The sequence below is a fragment of the Squalius cephalus genome (assembly GCF_949319135.1).
Source record: "Squalius cephalus genome assembly, chromosome: 8".
Classification (NCBI taxonomy): Eukaryota; Metazoa; Chordata; class Actinopteri; order Cypriniformes; family Leuciscidae; genus Squalius; species Squalius cephalus.
Genome location: NC_137129.1, coordinates 15,230,524 through 15,254,437, shown reverse-complemented (window position 1 = coordinate 15,254,437; position 23,914 = coordinate 15,230,524). Strand labels below are relative to the sequence as shown.

The following is a 23,914-nucleotide window of genomic DNA, read 5'->3' as shown; positions in this document are numbered from 1 at the left end:
TGCACATGTCTTACGTTAATAGTGGATGCTTTGTAAGAGGATATAAGAAAGGGCAGATGAAGGTGACCTTTTGTTTTAGCTAAAAGGGAGAGGGTTAGGAAAAGATTTCAGGACAGGTGAAAGGTCAAGGGAGGGAATCTATCAAGGAGGAAGTTGGAATTACATGAGGGGCCTCCTAAAAGTCGCTTTGTTGATGAGAGATTAAACACAGATTGCTGGAAATCAAGTAAAACGAAAGAGTAAAGGCCATTTGGAGTCTGTTTATATTTGATGGTTGGTGACTCCATAGGCAAACTAGACTAAAAGATAACTGCATGCCACTGTACGTTGTTCCTGAAAAATATAGCTTTTTGTGTCCAAAAGTAGTGAAAACGCTGGATCATCTGACCTTTTGTACAAGTGTCTTCACATGCTGAATGTTACAAATTTGTACATACATATTTATAATATTAATTTTCACAGTATAAAATTTAGTCTTTATAGCCTATATGTGACCCTGGACCACAAAACCAGTCTTATGTGTAATTTTTTTGAAATTGAGATTTATACATCATCTGAAAGCTGAACAAATAAGCTCTCCATTGATGTATGGTTTGTCAGGATAGGACAAACCATACAACTATTTGAAAATCTGGAATCTGAGGGTGCAGAAAAAAGGAAATATTGAGAAAATCGCCTTTATAGTTGTCCATTTCTATTGGCGATAGTGCTGCATCCACTCACAAAAATAAATGTTTTATATATTTAAGGTGGGAAATTTACTAAATATCTTCTTGGAACATGATATTTACTTAATATCCTAATGATTTTTGGCATAAAAGAAAAATCTATAATTTTGACCCATACAATGTTTTGTTGGCTATTGCCACAAATATACCCGTGCAACATAAGACTGGTTTTGTGATCCAGGGTCACATATGAAAATAGATAGCTGCCTTTTAAGCTTTAGGATGGGGGGCCCTCGGACCAGGATGATCTGGGTGCCTGTGGCATCGAAAAAAACCCAATATAAGTCTTCTTATTTTATTTCTTTGTTTTATAATCCGTTGTGTTTATTTCCAGGTTTAAATGAACGAAATCAGGGATTTTCAATGTGGTCTCAAATCATTGGGCCCCATTGCATATATTTTAGTCCTTTATTAAAGCTGACTAAAGAATATGATACAAGTTTTCTACTGCCTATTACATGCGCCACTGGGGAGCTAGTCTAAAAGTAGCCATCGCTGGCTGTTGTAAATTTCAATCATCGATGGAAACTGAGCAGGGATGAATGGGGCGGGGTGAGTTGATATGGGGCGGAGTAATCTCAGCGGCGCCACCTTAAAAAAACAGTCGCGCCGATATGTCAATCCAGACGCGACCCAGACAGACCTCGGCCCGGGGGCCCAGCCGTGAGAGCCGCGCCGTGATTGGATGAGCGCCGCCGTCCTTTTGAGACTCGGCCTCCTATTGGTTTGAGTCGGACGAGACGCTCACGCGCACAATGTCTACCCGCTTTTGTTATTGTAGCGACGAGCGCGAGGAGAGCGGCAGGATGCGCGGACGGAGACAGCGAGCCTGATAGTCCGGTATCGACTCAAATTAGATGTTGGAGGGGGAAGGGGACGCGGATTTCTACCTCTCCGTCCTTGTTCAGAAGACTGCTTTTTGCAATTCTCTAACAATACGACCGATGTGTGAGTATTTTTGTTTGTACATGTCTGTGCTTATTTATTAATTTTTAAACGCACGCTGCACCATTCGAGACCTTATAGGAAACTGATCAGGACTGTCGATTTGGCGATGCATTTCCCTCGCGTAAAACATATTACGTCAAAGGTGTGCCTTCTCGTGTCGTAATAATTCATCTCTGCCCTTGTCTGAGCTTTTAAATATCTCGTTACTGTCTTTGCATTTGAATACTGTCTCGAGCCACTGACATATGATGTCCACCTTCTCACTGCAAGTTCATGACCAAGAGTCTGTTCCTTCAGCAGTTCACCTTGATTTTATTGATCCGAATTCCGACTAGTTAGTTGGAATGCACAAACGGGTTGCATGTCATCTCAACTGTGCTCATATCCAACGGGAGCTCGTGAAATGTTTAGACGGCGGACTCGATGACGTCATGTGACCAAATATGGCTTCTGCGCCGCTGCATTTGTTTGCCCGCAGAGCAGTCAACAGTTTGGCTTTAACTTTGAATGACATTTTTATGAATACTAACTGTTATTCTACAACTGTATTCTATGTCTTGGCTAAGGTTTTGTATAGTTTAAGCATTAGGACTCTGTTCATCTCCTTTAGAATTAGGCCTGCTATCATTGTTATTTCACGTAATACAGATATTTTTGTATGTTAAATCTGTTGATCAGAGTCAGTATCTTATGATGGGATCATAAACCTTGGGGTTTCATCAAACTATAGCTGATATAAAGCAAGGACTGGGTCTGAATGTCCTCTAATCAGGCCGCCATGCATGCTTTACTCAAGCACACTGTACCATATGTGATGAAATAACAGAGTAATACACCCAGATACGAAGAAAGGAATAATGCATGACTGTGTCAGTCAAGACTAAGAAGAAGCCGTTTCTCAAATATTAGTGTATGAAATCCGTTACTTCATCTAAGAGTATTGTAGATTGTGTCCTAATGTAAAGTTGTTCCTCTGGCGCTCATGCCTCAAGGGCCACTTGCGCAGACATGGAGAGCATCACTGAGTCTGATAATAAGGGTCTCAGAGAAGCTCCCCCAGATTAGAGTTGATGATGCTCAGAGATGTGAAGTGCCAGGATCCGTCAGAGCTTCACCAGCTTTCAATTACTGCACTCCAGAAATCTTACACTTTTGCACTTGCAACATCTCATGCTAAGATCACAGGGGTTTTTAGCAGCTCCATGAACTTCTGCTACTTATGTACAAAATTCGAATTTAAATTAATCTTACTTAATTCGCTTATGGCATATGCATAAAGTGTTTTTGGATATTAAAACGCTTTCTCCTATCCCAGTTTATTATGCAAAGAGAATATAAGCTATTTGTTGGTTGGATGGCTACCCGCTGTAAATGCTGTTGCTTTTTGGCTCTTTCAAACATTGCCTGCTATTTTTGGACTTGCATACTAATCTACTACTACTCATACTATTTCTGCTGTATACAGTATGAATACTGTGCAAAGTATGCACTTTTTCTTTATGTATACATGAAGCAAATAACCTTTTATGTTGTCAAACCCGTAGTCCAATACACTCGACTTGGCCTTCCATAACAAATGATCTCTTTTTTGATCAGACTGCTAAAAGTAAAGACACTTTACATAATGTAATTTAAAATACAAAATTACACAGCCCTAATTACATGGGGGGGGGGGGGACAAGATTGAACTAAAACGAGAGAAAAAATAAGTAAAACTTGGCCACAATTTAACATAATGAAAACAATGAAACAAATACAGTACAGTACAATTTAATTAAAACGAGGGAACACATTTGTACAAGGAGGCCATGTTTTAACTAAAATGAGGGAACAAACTGTTACAACGTGACCACTGTTTACTTAAAACGGGGGAATGAATGTGTACAAGGTTGCCACAGTTTAACCAAATGAAAAAGAAGGGAGAACAAATTAATCATTTCTGGCCATGTTCTTGGCTCTGTATAAAATAACCTAATAATCTATTTTCAAGATAAAAAAGTCACTTACATGCAAGGCAATGATCATTTAACATCAATTTTATCTATTGCTTGACAGGTTTACCGTGGTGCAATTCCCACTGTTTCGAAATCTATATTCAGCAAATAGTTGGCAGTATAATGTGCATACTATACGTGTATTATATATATTACAAGGGATTTATAATGGATATATTATAAGGTATTGTACTGCTAATTTCCATGAAAAATTACTACAGTACTGACTGTGTGTGTTAGCATACTACATGCAGTGTCTAAGAGTATTGTGTATTGATGCTGCTGTTCTGTTTTCCCATCTGTCAGAGCAGCAGGATGTCCGTGAACCCTCCCAACAGTAATGACGCCTGCCTCAGTATCGTGCACAGTCTCATGTGCCACCGGCAAGGCGGCGAAAACGAAGGCTTCGCCAAGCGTGCCATCGAGAGCCTGGTCAAGAAACTGAAGGAGAAGAAGGACGAGCTGGACTCCCTCATTACCGCCATCACCACCAACGGAGTCCACCCCAGCAAGTGCGTGACCATCCAGAGGACGCTGGACGGACGCCTACAGGTGAACCGCAGTTACAGTAATTGACGTTGAACCATTAACATTTGCTTTAATGCTCTTAGAAGTGAATTACAGGAATCCCTCCAAATGTTAATGCTGAATGAACTGAAAGGATGAGTCATTTCTTCATTTGGCAGATTTTCTTCTTGTCTGCTTTACTTGGTGTTAGATAGGTTTTTCAGACATGGACGTATAGCTGTTTAGGTTGTCATTCTGTCACTGTGTTTGTTTGGACCTGACACAGTGGTAAAGGTGTTTTTAGAGTTTCATGGGACCTGTTCAGACAGCATGTGTATTTGTCACAAGGCAAAAAACTAGCAATAGACTAATACATTTCCCAAGCTGATTATTTGGTATATAACCAAATAACCTTGCCCTCTTCTCTGCTTGTTTCCGCTTGTGTCCGTTCCGAGTGCTGTCAATGAATAATGCACACTTTTTGTTTTAGAAAAAAATGTGAGTAAATATAATATAATAATGAATAAACATCCCATACACACCCAAATAGTTTCAACCTTTCAAGAAATACAATATGTCATGGAGAGCAACATTTCAGTCAAGCTTCCTTTGTTTCATTAATTCTTAACAGTTTTCTAACAATCTATGGCAAATTGTTTCTCATTTGAGTAAATATTAAAATTCTAATTTGGCATCAAATTGTTTAACACTACCATTCAAAAGTTTGAGGTCGACAAGGCTGCATTTAATTGATGAGAAATACAGTGAAAACATTAATATTGTGAAATATAAATTATTTTTCTATTTGAATAGAATTTGGTGGCAAAGCTGAATTTTCATTATCATACCTCCAGTCTTCAGAGTCACATGATCCTTCAGAAATCATTCTAATATGCTGATTTGCTGCTCAAGAGAAAAAAAAAAATTGTATCAATGTTGAAAACAGTTATTCTGTTTAATATTTTTGTGGAAACCTTGATACAATTCTTTCAGGATTTTTTGATGAATAGAAAGTCCAAAAAAAATGTGTTTATTTGAAATAGAAATCTATAAATGTAACATTATAAATGTCTTTACTGTCACTTTTGATCAATTTAATGCATCAAAGTATCTTTCAAAAGCATCTAACCAGCCCTGTATTTTTTAATGGTAGTGTATGTTGGTATTATATTGGTCTTTAGCAGCACACAGAACTTCACAGAACCACACATAGAACTTATTTAAAAAAAAGACAGCACAGAAAATGCGAGAAAGTTTGTAGATTCTGTCTAAGATTCATCGTCGGTCCTGCTCTCTAGATATCGTTTTTTGGCATCGGCCGTTTAAAAAGCCCATATTGGTCAACCACTGTATAAACTCTTCCCTCTGCCTAGAAAAACGTTCAACATTGTTCACACAATTGTGTTCCCCCTAATCTATTTGTGAATCCTGCCATAAATAAAGCTAGACAATGTAAATAATCAAAGCATTGTCCAATGAATAAACTTGTGATTGGGTGTTGCTTTGGGGCCCAACGCTAATCAAATCCACACCACCCACATGTGAACATACGGCTTTCATAAGGAAGACTGATGCGGTCGAAGCTTCAACAATTCTAATAGCTTCCCGCCTGTAGAGTCAGTGTCCATGGATACTAGATGATTGACAGCAGCTACAAAGAGAGACATTCATCACAAGGCCTTTTTACTGTAAACCTCAACAACCTCAAAGTTAAAGTGGTGGTTTATATGGAGTAAGGACGATGTCTGCGCAGTTTCCCCACCCTTTCGCATGGGCAGATTTAGAGGGAGGGGTGGAGGAGAGGTTGTGAAGGTTGTTTTGTCTAAAACACAGGAAAGGGGCCGGGTTAACTTAAGGCCGTCTATTTTTTCCTCTGTGTAGAAGGGCTGCTGGTTGATAGTACGCTCTATTCTTTACACACAAGATGTGATGATATCTAGGCAACACAAGTGAAGAAACTGTGTATGTGCAGTAATGGAGAACCTGATGCAATAAAACCGAACTACTGAGCGAGACGTAATGTGTTACCTTTTTTGACCTTGCCAGAGACAGTGGGCCTCATTTATAAACTGTCCTACATGCGTGTGATGCAGAGAACGAACGTGCGCACACAAAAAAACGTGCGTACGCCTCTCTTCCAGATGTGAAATCTATAAATCGCAAATGAAATTGTGCGCAGCTGAATGGTTTCAGATCTCCGCCTTGTAAACACCGCCTAATTGATGTCATTAACATATAAAAGAGCACCAGTCAAAGTCAAAATCCTTTACTTGAGAATGGCAAATACCTGCAGTACTCCGACTCTTTGCCTCAAGGAAAAGTGCGTACGTCTGCTTAGACCTTGGCGTGTGTCGCTAAGCACTATTTCATGTCTAAGACCGTTTTTATAAATATGAACGTTTGCATGGACTCTAAGATCAAATGTGTGCATCCGCACATTTTATAAATGAGGCCCAGTGAGAGCAAAAAAGAGAGACATTCATTTACAAATAGCTGTACTATGTACTCATAACACGCTAAACCACATGCAAAGTCCTTGATTATAATTTTAGTGTGTTTGATATTACATTTAAAGGAAATATAATATATTTTAAATGTACTAAATTGAAACTTAATATTCAAAAAATGTGTGATTACAAATATATTTAAATCCATGACATAAGAAATGACATTAAAATAAATTTTAGTTTACCATAAATGCTTGTCAGTACATTCGGCGGTACACTTTAACCATGTTTCAAAGACAATAGAAGTAATTATGCAATTGCACATAAAGATGTACTTAAGTCCTACTTAAGTGGGTCAAAAACACTTTAAAGTTCAGTTAAATGCATTCAACATAGATTTTGTATTTATTAGGACTGTAATACATTTTCTTGCAATTAAGTGTCTTAAAAACATTACATTCAGTTCACACTTAAGTATACTCTTTTAAACTTCATCATTTCCGTAATAAGTACTATTTTTATTTTAAAAGTATGCTAAAGTCTACTTTTTTGCAAGGGGCTGTTGGCACAATAAAAGTCATGTTTTACACTGATTTGACCACATTAAGGTCTCTTTCTCATATGTTCCTATTGTTTGACATTGATATTTATCAAGATATTTCATACCATTAATGGGGAATGAATAAAATGCATTCCACATGTTTGTTCCACAAAGAATGAATGTAACCATGACTTTTATTAACTTTACTTAAACTTAGATTTTCCGCCCGATACATAGCTATCAATGTTGTTTTATCACCCAGCCCTACGTTAAGGGGATTTTAGGCACTCTGTAAAGCATCATGCCTAACAACATCCTATAACCGCAGTAAAATCACTAACATAAGAATGTGTTCACCAATGTTTGTCAGATGTGTTTCAATAAGTAGGTTTTCTAAACACAAATTATAGTAATTAATAACTTGAATGTTTTTCTGAAGTTCTGTTGTGTAAAGGAGGTCCACCTGGACCTCAGCAGCTCCCTTGTCCCCTCTGGGGTTTGAACCCTGGCCCTTTTGGTTACCAGCCCCACCACATTTCTGTCTTTGTTTCAGGCCGTCTTCAGTCCTAAATGGCACTGACAGCTGGATTTATCCCTCTCCTCAGCTCTAGTATCATGCTGCTAGCGCATAACTGTAGTGTCATGCCTTTAGTGTTAATCTACAACGGATTATCATATCACACACACGTCCTCCCTGCTGTTCTACTACACTAAACAAGCACAGGCAGCTGTGATGCAGACTCAAAACTCAACACATGACCTTACGCTCACTGTGTTTTCAGGATCATGTGATGCTCTTTTGTCATACTACTGCATAACTGTCAAATAGCTGCTATGGTAAAACGTTTTGGTCATGTTGCTGTGTCCTTAGCAGAAAAATGACTGGCAGTGGCTTCACAATAGGTCATGTGATCCAATGTTCAGTACCTGATCACGGTTTCAGTCTCTGTGGCCATTCAATAGACATAAGGGCCAAAAATAAAATTTAAAACAATGATTATGCTAAGGAGTATGAGGAATCCGTTGTTAGCCAAAACTCCATTATATAAATTGCAACTGTAATTTCAAAATCACATGTCACATTTTTTAATACTTATGAGATTAATTAAACCAAAATTAAACCAAATCATGACCTGATTTCAGATATCATTATGTATCGCTGCATCATTTAATCAATAGTTTAGAAAATGAACTGAATTGAATTGTGTCAGTGTCAGTCAATTATATTATAATAATGATTGGAACATTTTAAAGTTCAACATTTTCTCATGACTGGTTAATATCTATGTTGTTAATTGTGCAGTATAAGAGATTGTGCTGTTTTCCTTTAGTATTATTACACTATGTTGTACTCCTCATGAACATTTCTTTTAGTCTTCTCTTCTTATTTTTTCTTTCTGCAGGTTGCCGGTCGTAAAGGTTTCCCTCATGTAATCTACGCACGGTTGTGGCGCTGGCCCGACCTTCACAAGAATGAACTCAAGCATGTGAAATTCTGCCAGTACGCATTTGACCTCAAATACGATAATGTCTGTGTCAACCCTTACCATTATGAGAGAGTGGTGTCGCCAGGCATCGGTGAGTCTGCTATCCTTTTATTCATCACCATGAACAAAGACATTACTGAGCTGTGTGCAGCACATTCTGTGTCTCGAAACTACAGTGTTATGCTTTTTTTTTTTTTTATCAGTGCAGGAAAACTTTGTTCGGTCAATTTGCAATATGATTTTCTCTTGTGTTTTCTCTTTTTTTTTTGCTCTTCTCAAGTTGGTCTCAGTCTTCAAAACACGGGTAAGTTACACACATTTGTCTGCAGATATTTGTCACTATTTTATTTGAAATAGTTTTTTTTTGTAACAATGTAAACGTCTTTTAAAGGTTAGTATATATAATGCTAACTTTCAGAGATATTCACATTGTTACAAAAAATACTGTTTAAAATATTTCTTGTTCTTTTGAACTTGAATCCTGAAAAAAATGTATCGTGGTTTCCACCAAATCAACATGTTAAAATAATTTCTGGAGGATCTTGTGACGCTGTTGAAAATTCAGTTTTGCTATCACAGGAATAAATAATATTTTCAAATATAATAAAATTGAAAATTAGAATAATATTTCACAATATCTTTACTGTATTTTTGATCAAATAAATGCAGTTTGGCGAGCATAAGAGGCTTCTTTTGAAAAACATTCAAACATCTCACTGACCCTTTTTTTTAACAGTATACATATGATTTAATTTATATTTTAATTTATATTTTAAAATCATTGGGATCTTAATAAAAATGACAACATTACGCTTAAATATTCAGTGAAAAATTGCTTACTATTCCGCACAGGTTCAAAAAAGATTGACTGATTTGATTAAGCCCCAAATGAATCATTGAATTGTTAAATGAACCGATTCAGTAAAAAGAGCATAATTTGTCCTCTCTGGCTGGTGTCTAGGTCCTACTGGCAGACTGATTAAGGAAGAGTACAGCCACGACTGCATTCAGATGGACGTTCCCCCATGCCTGCCTCCCCAGCAGGACCACCAGGGGGTGATGAAACTCCCCCCTCCGGACCACTACGGCCAGCCACTGCCTCCTCTACAGCTGCCTTCAGAACCCACCCGCGCACCCCCACCGGTCACCCTTTACTCTAATATGCCCCTCTCCCCCACTGGTAAGTGCTGACCTTTGGCCATAGAGGACTCTGGGAGGTTAAATTGTGCAGTTTTAATAGCGTCGTTGTGTCATCTTCCAAACTCTCATGTCTTTCAGCTTCAGGCTCTATGATGCCGATGCAGGGAGGTCATGGTGAAGGCTTACTACAGATTGCATCTCCTCAGGGTCAAGTCATGACCCCTACACCTCCCCCCTCTACACCAACACATGGACCCCCACAGACCCCCGTCCCACCCCAGCCTCCACCAAACCAGAACGGCTACAACGGCTCCAAACACTCCCAGACACAAAGCTCCTTTCACAGTAAATTACACTTCTCATAACCAGTCACAACGTCAAATGATAAATCCTGTTTATTTTAATGTGAGTTTTTGATCAGTGATATTTACATACTATTATAATATTAATCATATATTAAATCAGCTTTTTCTTATTTTTTTTTTTATTTTTTTTCATTTTAATTGTAGTTTAAGTTTTAGTAGTTATGAGCTTTTGTCATGTGTATTAGTTTTTTTTTATATTTCTATTTAATTTTAATTTATTTAGTTCATTTTTGTAATTTCAATGTATTAATTTCACCTAACGTTTATATTTTATATAAAATATTTATTTCAGCTTTATTTTAATCAATGAAAAATTTGAATAGTTTTATTATTATTTACAACTTGACAAAATTTCTGTTTTTGTAGTCCTGCCCACAGTGAAATCTCATTGGTCCAAATCCCACAAAGCTGTATCTTAACCTTCATTCAATATATTCTAATTGGGTGTGGTTTTGGAATGTTGCTTGGTATTTTCTTTTTCGTGGACAGATAAAATACTTGTCTCATTTTCACTGCTTCATATACAAAACATTTTTAATCTCTATATTGCTGCAGCAACCTGGACAGGCAGCAGCACAGCCTCCTACACTCCTGTAGGACCCCAGCAAAATGGGCGCGGCCACCAACCTCCTCTCCACCACCCACACTACTGTACGTTTGCCTTAAACATTACTACGAACACTTCGCTTAAATATGCATGTATGCAAATATACAATTATTTTATATATAACTAATTTAATCCATTATAATATCTTCCTCTATCAGGGTCTCAACATCACAGTACAGCATCTTTCCCTCCTCCAGTCTCCAACCATCCAGGTTTCTACTTTATATAATCTTAAAGTTTCGCTTGAAAGAAATTAATACATCGATTCAGCAAGGATGCATTAAATTGATCAAAAGTAACAGTAAAGACATTTATAATGTTACAAAAGATTTCTGTTTCAAATAAACGCTGTTCATCTGAGAATCCTGAAAAGAAATGAATCACGGTTTCCACAGAAATATTAAGCAGCACAACTGTTTTCAACATTAATAATAAGAAATGTTTCTTGAGCAGCAAATCTGCATATAAGAATGAGTTCTGAAGGATCATGTGACACTCAGCTGAAAATTCAGCTTTGCATCACAGGAATAAATTACATTTTAAAAGATATTACAATAGAAAACAGTTCTTTTAAATTGTAATAATATTTCACAATTTTACTGTTTTACTATATTTTGATCAAATAAATGCAGCTTTGGTTAGCATAAGTGACTTTTTTCAAAAGCATCTCTCTGACCCCAAACTTTTGAACGGTTTTGTACACTTTAATTTCTATTTATGCTCTCAGACTTACAGTTCCATATGCGATGCATCAACAGGTCCTGAGTTTTGGTGCTCCATCTCGTACTTTGAGATGGACGTGCAGGTTGGAGAGATGTTTAAAGTGCTGTCCAGCTGTCCAGTGGTGACGATTGACGGGTATGTGGACCCCTCAGGAGGTGACCGCTTCTGCCTGGGTCAGCTTAGTAATGTGCACCGCACAGACGCCAGTGAGCGGGCCAGGTATGTGTGCCGCAATCCAACAACTGTTCCAGTGAAAAAATATCTTAGTGTGGTTGTCAGAGCTGGGTGATATACTGAATATTTATGATTTGTGCAGTATTATTTTGTTGCAGATATAAAACCTGCATTGTGAATATTACAATTTTAATGTGCTTTTTATTTAGCTATGAAGTTTTCTAAAGACCAGTGCCAGTAGATTAGTTCCATATTTCTTCTTTTATCACAACTTTAGAGTGTGAAAGTGCTAAAAATGGATTTTTAATGGCATTAAAATAAAGGTAATTACTGGTGTTAGTTTATACAGACAGTTGTCGGCTATTAAAGAAAGACATTTTTGGACGAGAAGGAGACGCGCTGCATCCGAAATGGCATGCTTTTTGAGTAGGTACTAGAGGGCTGCATTGGGATTGGGATCTTAGTGGAGACGGGGCTCATTTGCATATTCATGGCTCGGCGTATACTAAATGAAGCAAGGGTGTAGTTACTAGCTATTTTACAAGCCATTCAATCTATTTTAAGCCTTGAATAAATAATGTTCACAGGAAAAAACCTTTTAAATATGCCATTTTGGTGATCAAAGGTGAGTTTTAAGGGATACAATTATTGACTACAGGGGGACTTTAAATATATATTTAGGCTCCACTAGATGGGATGTTTTGTTTTAATAAAAAGCTGTGTTTGTCATTTGTGGTGCTACCGTGCTAGCATTACTTTATCTTGTGGTCAGTGTAATTAAACGCAATTTCTGTTATTTGAATGTTTAGCATAGCCCTAATGTTGGTGTAATTTTTTTCACAATTTCTACAAGCTGTAACAGAATGTTTGAGGGTGCGGGCGGGAGTGGAACGCACACGTTGCGGGAGTGGGCGGTAATGGTCAGAAATTCAGCGGGAGCGGGATTAGGAAAACAGTCCCGTGCAGGGCTCTAGTAGGTACTACATTTGAATTTGAATTTACTTCGCGACCATTAAGAAACTATGTTCTATATAGAATGAATGTGGGTACTAGTATGAATGAAATCCGGATGTACTACATCCGCTATGTTACTGTCATGTGACCTACCAGCGTAAGTTGCATCCCTTCACTGCCATTCATCAATCCCCTCCAGTGACCTCACGGGATAGTAAAGTGTCCATTAAATGCACACTTCAGAATCTCGCCAGAAGTAGTAGGTCATCCGGGGACGTTTTGTTTACTGTTTTTGAATACTATTCATTCTGATACTTTATACTCTGTCGGCGTACTGTTTTTCACATACTATGTAATAGCGAAGTATTCGATTTCGGGCACAGCGCCAATTAATAAAAATAAAAAAATTTGCTTTTGTGTTTTTTAGTACTTAATCTTATTTATTTAAGTTAGTTGTCAAGGCAATTTTTCTAAACATTTCCAATTTTTTCATTTAAGTTACATTTTTTCATGTAATATTTATATTTAATTTGATTTCAGCTTTATTTCAATAATTTTTTTTAACAGTTTCATTTTTACTTAATGACAAAACTGCTTGAATTAAGTTATTGTTTACTAAAACTATTAAAAATAATTTTAGTTAATTGAAATAAAGTTGAATTCAAATTAAACATAAATATTAGATGAAAAGGTTAAAAAAATTAGAAATGTTGATTTGGCAACTACGGTAATTGAAATAAATAAGTTATTTAAATAAGTACTAAAGTACTAAAATTTCTAAAAACTAATAAAAATGACAAAAGCACATATAAAAAAATATTAAAACTTAAAAAGCTTAAATATTTTTTTTAAATAAAAGTTTAACCATGATATGAACCTTAATTAGAAAATTATGTGCATGTAAACATGATATTGTCTATGGTGGTTAATCTACTTGGCAGCAATGGCCAAGGTTGAAAATTTGGTTATTCTGTGGGAAAGGGAAGGTGTTTTTTTTGTTTTTTTTTGCTGTAAATATTGCCATAAAACTCTTAATATCGTCAAAAGGCTAACAAATATTAAGCTATACTGTCCAGACCAAATGGCTATATATATATATGTGTGTGTGAGTCTTTGTTTTGTGTATAGATGAATTTCACAGGTTTGATGTTTACCTTAACACGCTCTTGCAAAATCTGCTTACTGTGCCAGAATGACACTGATGAACAATAATAAACAAACAGATTATTCAAGGACAACAATCTGGAAATAACTGGTTTTAGCAACCTGACAAAATAGAATGCAAGCATGTCAACAAAGGCGCATCTGGTTTTGGTTATGACACTCGGTGGCATGTGTTAAATTGTGTTATGTAACTATTTGATGTTTGATTTGATGTTACAGTCATTGATTCTGCAGCTGTCTTCTCATCCTGTCTGCAGGTTGCACATAGGTAAAGGCGTGCAGCTAGAGTGTCGTGGAGAAGGCGACGTATGGATGCGCTGCATGAGCGATCACGCCGTCTTTGTGCAGAGTTACTACCTGGACAGAGAAGCAGGCCGAGCGCCAGGAGATGCGGTGCACAAAATCTACCCAGGGGCCTACATAAAGGTAAAAGCTTCGAACCCACAAATACTGCGGACGTCACAAATGAAAAGCTTAAAGGGGGGTCAATGTCATCATCATATTTTATAAATTATTTACGGGTGGAAATAGTGCAACGTAATGATTAGAATTGACTTTTTGTAGAAAACTAGATTGTGGGTGGTTAGGAATTTATTAGATTTATTTTTAGCTCTAAAAAATAAAATTTGTTTTACAATTAAAAAAGCGTGTTTATTTTATTGTGACGTAGCTATATTTTAATAAAAAAATAAAAAAATTCAGTATAATAAATAAATCACTTTTCAAATGTAACTACACCCCCCCCCCCATCTATTTTGCTTATTTAATTTTTTAATTTGAAAAGTTTATTTTATTGTTACACTACATTTTATATACAAAAAACTGTATTTCAAAAAATGAAATAAGCAACTTGTCTAAATATGTCTATGCTAGTTTGAAAAGCGATTCATTTACATTTTTGAATTGTTTTTTGTAGTTAAAATGTAGTAACAAGTAACAAGAAAATAAACAACAAGCATATAATTAAAAATGTAAATAAATCACTTTTCAAATTGAGAAATAAATAGATACATTTAAACAAAGTTGCTTTAATTTTTTAAATGCCTCTTTTTTTTGCTGCAGTGTTTAATATTTTCATTGTATATAATTTTATTAAAATTACATGATGTTGTTATTATTATTATTATTATTATTATTAAATTAAATATCAAGGAAAAGTCCTCATAATATGACCCCTTTAATGCCAGACTCGACGGGCAGTAAATACCTTTGTACACTTGAGAGCTCTGTGTGTATTTTTGCTTCCTGTCACATTAGATTTGCTTGATCCAGAGCTTCACTTTTTTCAAGCCTGTCTAAATGACTTCTCATCAGCCATTGTTTTAGGACACGGCAGCGTGGTCTGTGTGCCTCAATGCTGTGCTCAAAGCAGAAAGAGTTATTGTGTTGTTTTGTTCCTGCAGGTCTTTGACCTCAGGCAGTGCCACAGGCAGATGCAGCAACAGGCGGCCACGGCTCAGGCGGCAGCAGCAGCGCAGGCCGCAGCGGTAGCAGGGAATATTCCAGGACCAGGAAGTGTTGGTGGAATCGCGCCTGCAGTCAGTGAGTGTCTGCCTCATTCACTGCAAACCCATGAGGTCAAAATTATGATGTCTGTTAGCTTTGAGGTCATCAGGTAAGGGATAATGTACATCCAGCTGGTTGTTATCGCAAAATAAACCCTGACAGGGTGATCAGGTCCCTGCAATTTATTTTGCAGTAACGACTGACTTGGATGTACATTATCCCTCTTATTACACAGACACTTGCCACATAAGGTTGAAATATTTTATTAGCACATTAAACGAAAAGCTTCTGCTCAGAAAAACAGTTCCTAGCTGTAGCTTTGAGCCTAGAGGAACAAACAAGTTAAAACAAGATGAACATTTGAGGGATAATTTACAGTCCTATTACTTAGTTCACAGATTTTCACCACATAAATAATGACTGGGTCATGAAATATTGATTTGAGAAGAAACCGTTTTAAAATCGTACCTCTTTATTATATTATAATACCGTAGTAGGCCTAATATTGGAGGCCTACCATTAATACTGTTTTATAGTTAGTACAGTCTATTACTGATATGCAAGATGCACCAGCTGCATTTGAATGAAATGAGAGGGAGAGTGTAATACGAGAGACATGAAAGAATCACCGGCCTCAAATAACTGGATGACGGTCATTATACAGCGATGCTTTTGTATTGACCACGGCAGAAATTGTCTTTTTATCCACCTTATTTTTTTAATGCGGAACTAAGCTAATTCTGTGAATGTGCGATACTTCCAATTCATTAGCCGCTATAGGGAAATAACGAGAAGAATAACAAAGTGCAGTAAATGGTAAAACTGTTTGCGCTACAAAACAGCATGTTTATAATTAAACCACTACATTAAAATAATAGGGTAAGAAATGCCAGTTTGCAATATCAAGCAGCATAACAATCTTTTTTGTACATCTAAAAATAACTGGAAGCGGATGAAACCGGAAGCCAGACACATTAAGTTTACAAATGGCCGCTCCGGCTCTTACCTAAAAAATAAGGTGGATAGGGAGATGATAGGGTCTGTATCTCTTACCATTGGAGAAAGCGTAACGGCTAACTTGGATCATGTGAGGCACCTCAGCCTATTGTGTAATGGCAGTGACGTCAGTGAGTCGGTTATAGTTTACGTTAACCAGTTTCTGGAGGGTTATTAGCATGTTTGTCTCGTTAATAAATGTTCTATATTTGGTGTTATATGGCTAGTAAACATACAGTAAGATTGCATTGTTTGTGGAATGTGCTTTACTGCGGGAAAAAAGAGCGTGAATATCTCTTATTAGCTGCAAAGTAGTCACTGCAGGGCGCATAAAACTACATTTAAGAGTACACTAAACTCTAACTTAATTGTAATTTAATACTTATTTTATTCATTCAAATTATATGTATTTTTACCTTCATTCATTAAAAAGCATATTAGACACAGCAGTCATAAATCATTGTAATTGTTGTAATAGTTATAAAAGTCATTACAATTCAAGTCTTATCATAACTGGTAAAAGCTGAAAGCCAAAGAAAGAAAGCATTAGTATTTTTAACTTTCTTTAAACAATATATCACTCAATGTTACTATTAAATGCTATGGTAATGCCGTAAATGAGTCTTACCTGTAGCGACGTTCCCTTCTTTGCCTTCTCTTATAAAATAACCTTTTTATCATAGTAAAATCTACATATAGCTCCCAACAAAAGTATTGTTTAGCATAAAACATGTTGAAGACTAGTGGACAGGCAGTCGATTCATTAAATTCATTAACGGCTAATGCTATTTAGCATTAGCCGTTAAGCTTTTTTTTTGATAAGCTTTTCGCTTATGCTTTTTTTGATAAGCATCCGCTTTTTTTTTTGATAAAAAAAAGCTTTCGTTAAGCTTTTTTTTGGTTGCAGGCTTGCCTTCTAGTGGCTTTGGACCACGGTCATTTTCAGGGAATAACTGACCTCAGAATGTTGTGACGGACCAGCTAGAATCTAGCATTTCAGAGAGCAGTAATAAACTAAGCCAAGCCTCCAAGGTTAGCAAAAAAACAACAACGCAGCAATACATGGGAAAGCAGGCTGTTTTTTTTAATGGGTGTCTATGGAGGAGAGGCTTCTGTATATACTGCTTTTGTGAGGAAATAGCTCATCACAATGAATCGACAGCCTGTCTGCTAATCTTTAACATGTTGGTCATTAAACATTTTTTTGGATTGATCTATTTTACTATGAAAAAATTGCTGTTTTATAAGAGAAGAAATTCAATGAGGTCAAAGCTGTAATGTGATTGGTTATCAAGTCACAAGTGATCCAAGTTGGCCATTACGCTTTCTCCAACGGTAGAGCCGCAGACCATCGTATCTCCCAATATTAAGACCTTCTCTGTAATAAATGCATCTAACTTACTGTTTCAACAGGAAATAAGTCAACATAGGATAGAAAACCGCTTTTAATGGGGGTAATATTAGATAACCTAATTCCTTTATAGATAAAGTTTTTGTAGAATCAGTGCAAATTCAGAAACTGAGTGGTTGGTGAATTTACGAATGTTTATTTTCAGGCCTCTCAGCAGCAGCAGGGATTGGTGTGGATGACCTCAGGAGGCTGTGCATCCTGCGCCTGAGCTTCGTGAAGGGCTGGGGGCCTGATTACCCCCGGCAGAGCATCAAGCACACCCCCTGCTGGGTGGAGGTGCATTTGCACCGGGCACTGCAGCTGCTGGATGAGGTGCTGCACACTATGCCACTGGCAGACCCTGGACCAGCTAACTGAGAGGGAACAATACACAGAAAACACATTTACAACACAGATACTGGACTCACTACAGTAAGCGTGCAAGCCACATTACGTGCTACAGTGTGGTTTGCTCTTTTATCAGTCATTAGAATCCCAATGAAAACAACACAGAAATTCACTACTCTAAAATTCATGTTTTTGAAAGATATTTCAGTGCATTTTATTGTTCTATAGTGAAATGTTGCATTTCTTTTCGGGTAAATCTCACAAAAACATGTCAAGGTCATATTTCATTCAAATTTAAAAAATATAAATTTTTCTTAAAGGGTTATTTTATTTTATTTCTGTCATTAATTACTCACCCTTATGTTCTTCCAAACCCCTAAGACCTTTGTTAATCATCTTCCACAAATTAAGATATTTTTTTTATGAAATCCGAGAGCTTTCTGAACCAGCCATAGGCAGCAATGTCATTGCAACTTTTAAGGCCCAGAAAGGTAATAAAGACATCGTTAAAATAGTCCAAATAGTCCACTACAGTGGTTCAACCTAATGTTATGAAGCGATGAGAATACTTAATGTGTGCAAAAAAATGCAACAATTTTTTCTCATCTGTGTCAGTCTTCTGTGCTGTTTATGTTATAAATACAGTGCAGCGCTTCCAGGTTCTACGTCAGAATGCCGGCTCAGTATTTTAGACGAATGTCTTACGGGTTTGGAACGACATGAGGGTGAGTAATTAATGACAGAACTTTTCATTTTTGGGTGAACTAACCCGATACAGAGAATGAAGCCTGTTTTCATGATTTTTATTATTATTGTGACATTATTTTAAATGAATTAAGTATTTTCCCCAAAATGTACTTTATTGAAATGTTTCCAGATGTTTTATTTTTGTGTTTATGCAATGATGATTCTGATGAGAGTACTGCATATTTTTTCTTAAAAAAAAAAACTGTGATGCAGTGATTCTGTTTTATTAAAATCATCATAAATTAAAGGCAGTCCAACATATACTACAATGATGTACAAATAATTAAATACTTAATTTAAATATAGTCCTCAGTATTTTGTTCCAATCACCTGGATTTGCTAATTAGCACAGTTTTTCAGCCAGGAGATAGAACTAATTAGTGAGTTCATGGGTGGAATAAACATATGGCAGGACTTTTACTTTCTGACCCCTGGACTTTACACCTCTGAGAATAAGTTACTTTCACTATATACAAACATATATTTTTCTATTACTTTCTCTCGACTTTATGGTGAAATATGATCTGAACATGTTCTTGATGGGATTTGTGAGATTTACCCATTCAAATTAGATGTATATACCTTAGCGCTACAGGTCTACTAATGAATGCAAGTTTACACAGGGTTGATTAAGTTCAGGGAAATAGCTTTATTGTTCATATGCCTTTCTAGCTTTGCACATCATGCAGTTATACTAAGAATATTAGAGCCTAATAGTTTTGCAATACTGGTATAAAATGCTTACAATCTGTCCTTGCAAGAAATTCATTTATGGGTCAGTGTCTGAACATAAAACAAAGCCGTTTTTTTGCAATGGCCTTGGTTCCGGAAGTATTTTTCCATTCACTTACTCCATAAAGAGTTCTGATCCTCAAACCAAACCAAATAGCTACAAGATGGAACATTACAAAAAAAACAAATGCATTGTGAATTTAAATCAGCTTGCATACTATATATTTGAAGTTTGTTCTAAAATATGTGTTCAAATATTCAAAAATGAGAGTGCAGCAAGACTGACTCGAATCTTTGTGAAGAAAATGAATGGTATTTTTACTTGAGGAACATTGTGTTGTGCTCTATTAGACTCTGGTATCACACAAACACACACATACACACAACACGACACAAGTGAGGAAGAGACTGTTCAACCTCCAACCAAGTTTATTGCATAAAAACTCAGAATATCTTGAGATCCACGGGTTTGGTAGCACTAAATGCCTCAGAGCAAATGTATATCGCTATGTTGGCGCTGGTCACTTCAGGAACCGTGCGAAAGGACCAGCTGATGTAGATGCAAACCTGCCTCTGGGAAACAAACTGTACCAGACAGATAACAGGACAAACTGTCAAAACAAAACGCTCCTCATCTCTGTGCTTGTGCTGTGTTCCTCTTCATGTGGACCTCAACTCAGCTATTACGCGGCTTACTATCCAGGCATCTTATTAGTTAGACTTGCAATAGCCTTCCAGCTCCTTTATTTTCATACCAAAAAAAAAAAAAAAAACAAGAAAAAAAAAAAAAACAAGCCTGAATTGTTCAGCTTTAAAATGGTGGTATTAGTATTGTGATGCAGTTCGGTGTTTGTAACCAAATCATTTGCCATGTGGTGTAACTCACCAAAGCCAGAATACCTCATGATAATCAAGCATGAACCCAGTGGATTTTTCTTTATGCCAAAATGTGTCTGGAATCTTCTACTTTCCGGACGTCATGCTCACCTCATACTTTAACCAAACCAAAACAAGGCGTGTCTTGAACCGAATGTAGAGCCTTGATGCACCGACTGACCGATTTCAAACAACGGGTTTTTGCCAACACCAGTTGCTCAGCTTTAGCATTTATCTCGCCCAGCAACTCTCGTCTCGATTGGGAGCGAAATTCAGTCAGTCATCCCCATACCACTATAACCTTTTGCAAACGGGTAGAACATCGAAACTTTGAGCATTCAATATTATCGTTTTGCTGCCTTCCCAAATTGAAATGTCTATATTTTACTGTACACTTACAGGAAATTATGCATTTATTGAAAGACCCTTTTTATTGGTTTATTTAGTATGTGCATCCAATATAAATGCAAATCTAATAATAAAAGTGGAACCTCATTGTAGGATGTTAAAGTCAACATGAAATTAAAGAAATTGAATTCTCTTACATAAGTATTGCGTTTCTCCGAGAAACTTTGTGTTCACTCACAAAAGCATATTTTTCCATCACAAAAGTTTTGTGAGCGAATGCCAAAGCATTTGAAATATAATTTTTCCTCCCACCTTTTTTATTTTATTTGACCATAACCATGTCTCTTTAGGGGCTCTGTAGGTTTTACTGTATTTTTGATCAAATAAATGCAGTCTTGGTGAGCGTAAGAGACTTTTGCAACCCCCACTTATTACAGTATTACAGTATTTGTCTGGGAAATATGTTACGTCACAGAAGAAAATGGGTCGCGAATGCCATTTCGTGTTGACTTTAATCAGATCCTCACTATTTTTAGCGCTTGACAAGTGTTAGCTGTGGTTAATGACAACTTAAGAGAAACGATTTAGTAGAGGATTGTATGATGTTCTGCGTTCCCAGTAAAGTAATAATCTTTGTGCCTTTCCCTTCGTGCTCCTTTGTTCGTAGATAGATTTTGAAATAACTAAAAAGCCCATCCCAGTTATTCTCACATTGATTATAAACTTAGCAAACCTTCTATTGGTCTGAAATATTCCAGTAGTTTTAAGCAATGAATTACGTCAGGGATGTTTTAGTCGTCTTACAGTCATAGTGTTTTTTCGGGTTTCGTTTTGACCCTGTATGACGTTTGTAAATTGGGCGATGCAAAAGATGCAAATTCTACATCTGCAGGATCGATCACATCGGCTCAGGTCACGTTGAGAATTATGAACCTTTCGGGAAATTTATTGTAAAGCATAATGCATTGTTTTCTTTCTTTTTCTTGAACGTCAGTTGCTATAAAACACATTAGATGTCAGGTACACTCATTGTTTTTCGATGAGTGCCTTTGTGCTGTATTTCAATGGATACGTGTTCCATATACATACACTGCAGATTAAAGGCTGATTACAGTAAAGCTGTAGTTTTAATGCAAATTTCAAAGGGGACTTTGGAATGTACGCAATCAGTGTTGACTTATCTTTAAACCGGTATGCTATCTTGAGGTCATTTTGGGTGAAATAGATTTAAGCTCTCGCATTACACATCCGATTAACATGATAACATATTTGTTGTATTTAAAGATAGAAACATTTATAAAAATAGACTTAGACAAGTATCTAAATGTCATTAGCAATTTCAGTGCATAGCTTGATTAGAATTACAGGTATGATTCGAAGCATTTTGTTGGTTACTTTAAAGAGTTAAAGAATATCACCAGTGTTGGGTATGTTACTCTAAAAATGAATTAAGCTACTAATTACATCTTCAACAGTGTAATTAGATTACTGTACTAATTACTCTTTCCCCCCCAAAAAAATCGTATAACTAATTACTTTTTACTAATTACTTTCTAAATCCCATATCAACCTCAACCAGTTGAACAAAACAAGGACAGACATGAAACATCTCTTTTAAATAAATATAAAAGTGCATAAATTATTCTTGAACTGACTGAAATATTTAAAGAGAGGTTACATTTTAACATCAGATGTTACATTTTATTTATATATAGAATTGTTACATAGTGTATACAGTATTTAATGCAATTACATCAAAGTAACTGTAATTAAATTACAGAAAAATTACTTTTTAAAGGGAAAAAGTAATTAAATTACAGTAATTAATTACACTGTGAAAAGTTATCCGTTGACTTAACTAAAAAAAAAGTAAGGAAACCCATTGCCTTAATTATTAAGTTTATAAACTTCATGCGTAATTGAAAAAATCAATTTATGTGGAATTGTCAAGTTCACGTAACTTAATTTTTTTCAGTTAAGCATGAAGTGTATTTACTTAATCATTTGAAGGCAACGGGTTTCCTCACTTTAAGTAAGTCAACTGATCACGTTTTACAGTGTGCTAATGCATTACACCCAACACTGAATATCACATGGTCCTCAGTCATTGGATGGTTATTTTGCCTTAAAAACAGAAAATATGTTACAATCGACCCCAAAGGTCATCGTGACGTATATGTGCAGTTACTATTGTCATTGAAGAGTAACTTCAATTTACTTCTCGTTCATTAGCTACTGTGTTCTGGTCTGTAATTTTAGATTTTCTTTCACTGTATCAAAGGTTTAGTCCAAATGATGGCTTTTTTCCCCCCCTCAAAAATATGTGGCCTAGTCCCTTGTAACACTTTAACTTCTAGAATTTGTGTGTTTTCACTGATGGGCATACTGTATTGTGTAAGGTTACTACATGATGAAGCCAACATGTATGTCAGTAACATGACAATCACCCAACTGGAAGTCAATCAACAGCATTCCATATATGAAACTTATTTCTTACAAGTATTTATCAGTATGTTATCCAGTGTGAATATATTTGAATTGACTATTTTATTGATATTGTCATTTCAATTATTGTTGTTATTATAATTATTCTATTGTTAAAGGACATTCTGCTCCTGTATGTTGACTGTACACCAAAGTAAAAAAAAAAAGAAAATCGTTTTGATACATAAATGTTTTGAGTTGTATTTTTTTGTGACGTAGTGAAATTATGCCTATACAGAGTCTGCAGTTATATCATCAAGGTTATAAAGTCATGGAAAACTGGAAATATCAGATGATTTTAAATAGTGCTTTACGGCCCTTGAAATAATAGAATCTTGAGTCATGTAATTCTATGCAAATGCAGTCTCCATAAAATGAATTTTAAAAATACTTATCTAGTAATTACAAACAGCTAAAAATGAATTAATTAGTGAAAAGGTTAATATTCAAATTAATATTTAATGTTATACAATTAGAATATAATTGTCATTTTAATATAAAAAACACAAATGCTATATTTATTTATTTAAAAATAAAATATAATTGTGTAATGTGTATAATAATAGGCTATAATGTTCGAAAAAAATATGCAGTGCAACACTTCAGGTTCATAGTGTTGTCTGTTTTTTGCACTGTAGAGGACGCTGAAGGGCTTGTATTTAAATAAAAGTTCAGTCGGCGCTGCAGAGCCATATGACGTCCAGCTCC

At 36.1% G+C, this 23,914-nt stretch overlaps 1 protein-coding gene across 2 annotated transcripts; it reads left to right on the top strand.

The window, feature by feature from the left end:
* Window positions 1-1,467: 1,467 nt before the first annotated feature.
* On the top strand, window positions 1,468-20,042 carry smad10a (SMAD family member 10a). 2 transcript variants are annotated; one of them, XM_079880154.1, is made up of 12 exons: window positions 1,468-1,676; window positions 3,982-4,222; window positions 8,569-8,743; window positions 8,933-8,956; window positions 9,614-9,832; window positions 9,931-10,137; window positions 10,713-10,808; window positions 10,923-10,976; window positions 11,523-11,706; window positions 14,037-14,205; window positions 15,183-15,321; window positions 17,838-20,042. In XM_079880154.1, exons 2-12 carry the CDS (start codon window positions 3,986-3,988, stop codon window positions 18,047-18,049), a joined length of 1,716 nt encoding a protein of 571 aa, XP_079736280.1. In that variant the 5' UTR covers window positions 1,468-1,676; window positions 3,982-3,985; the 3' UTR covers window positions 18,050-20,042. The 2 variants fall into 2 exon arrangements, with proteins under 2 accessions (XP_079736280.1, XP_079736281.1); XM_079880155.1 differs by having other exon boundaries at window positions 1,494-1,676; window positions 3,977-4,222; window positions 17,838-19,674.
* Window positions 20,043-23,914: the final 3,872 nt, after the last annotated feature.

What these genes read in the sequence shown, in the direction of transcription:
- smad10a (XM_079880154.1), top strand. Translation starts at nt 3,986, where the DNA reads ATGTCCGTGAACCCTCCCAACAGTAATGACGCCTGCCTCAGTATCGTG. An exon ending in TCTCAGTCTTCAAAACACGG is followed by an intron (nt 8,957 to 9,613) that starts GTAAGTTACACA and finishes GCTGGTGTCTAG; the next exon opens with GTCCTACTGGCAGACTGATT. An exon ending in TATGCCCCTCTCCCCCACTG is followed by an intron (nt 9,833 to 9,930) that starts GTAAGTGCTGAC and finishes CATGTCTTTCAG; the next exon opens with CTTCAGGCTCTATGATGCCG.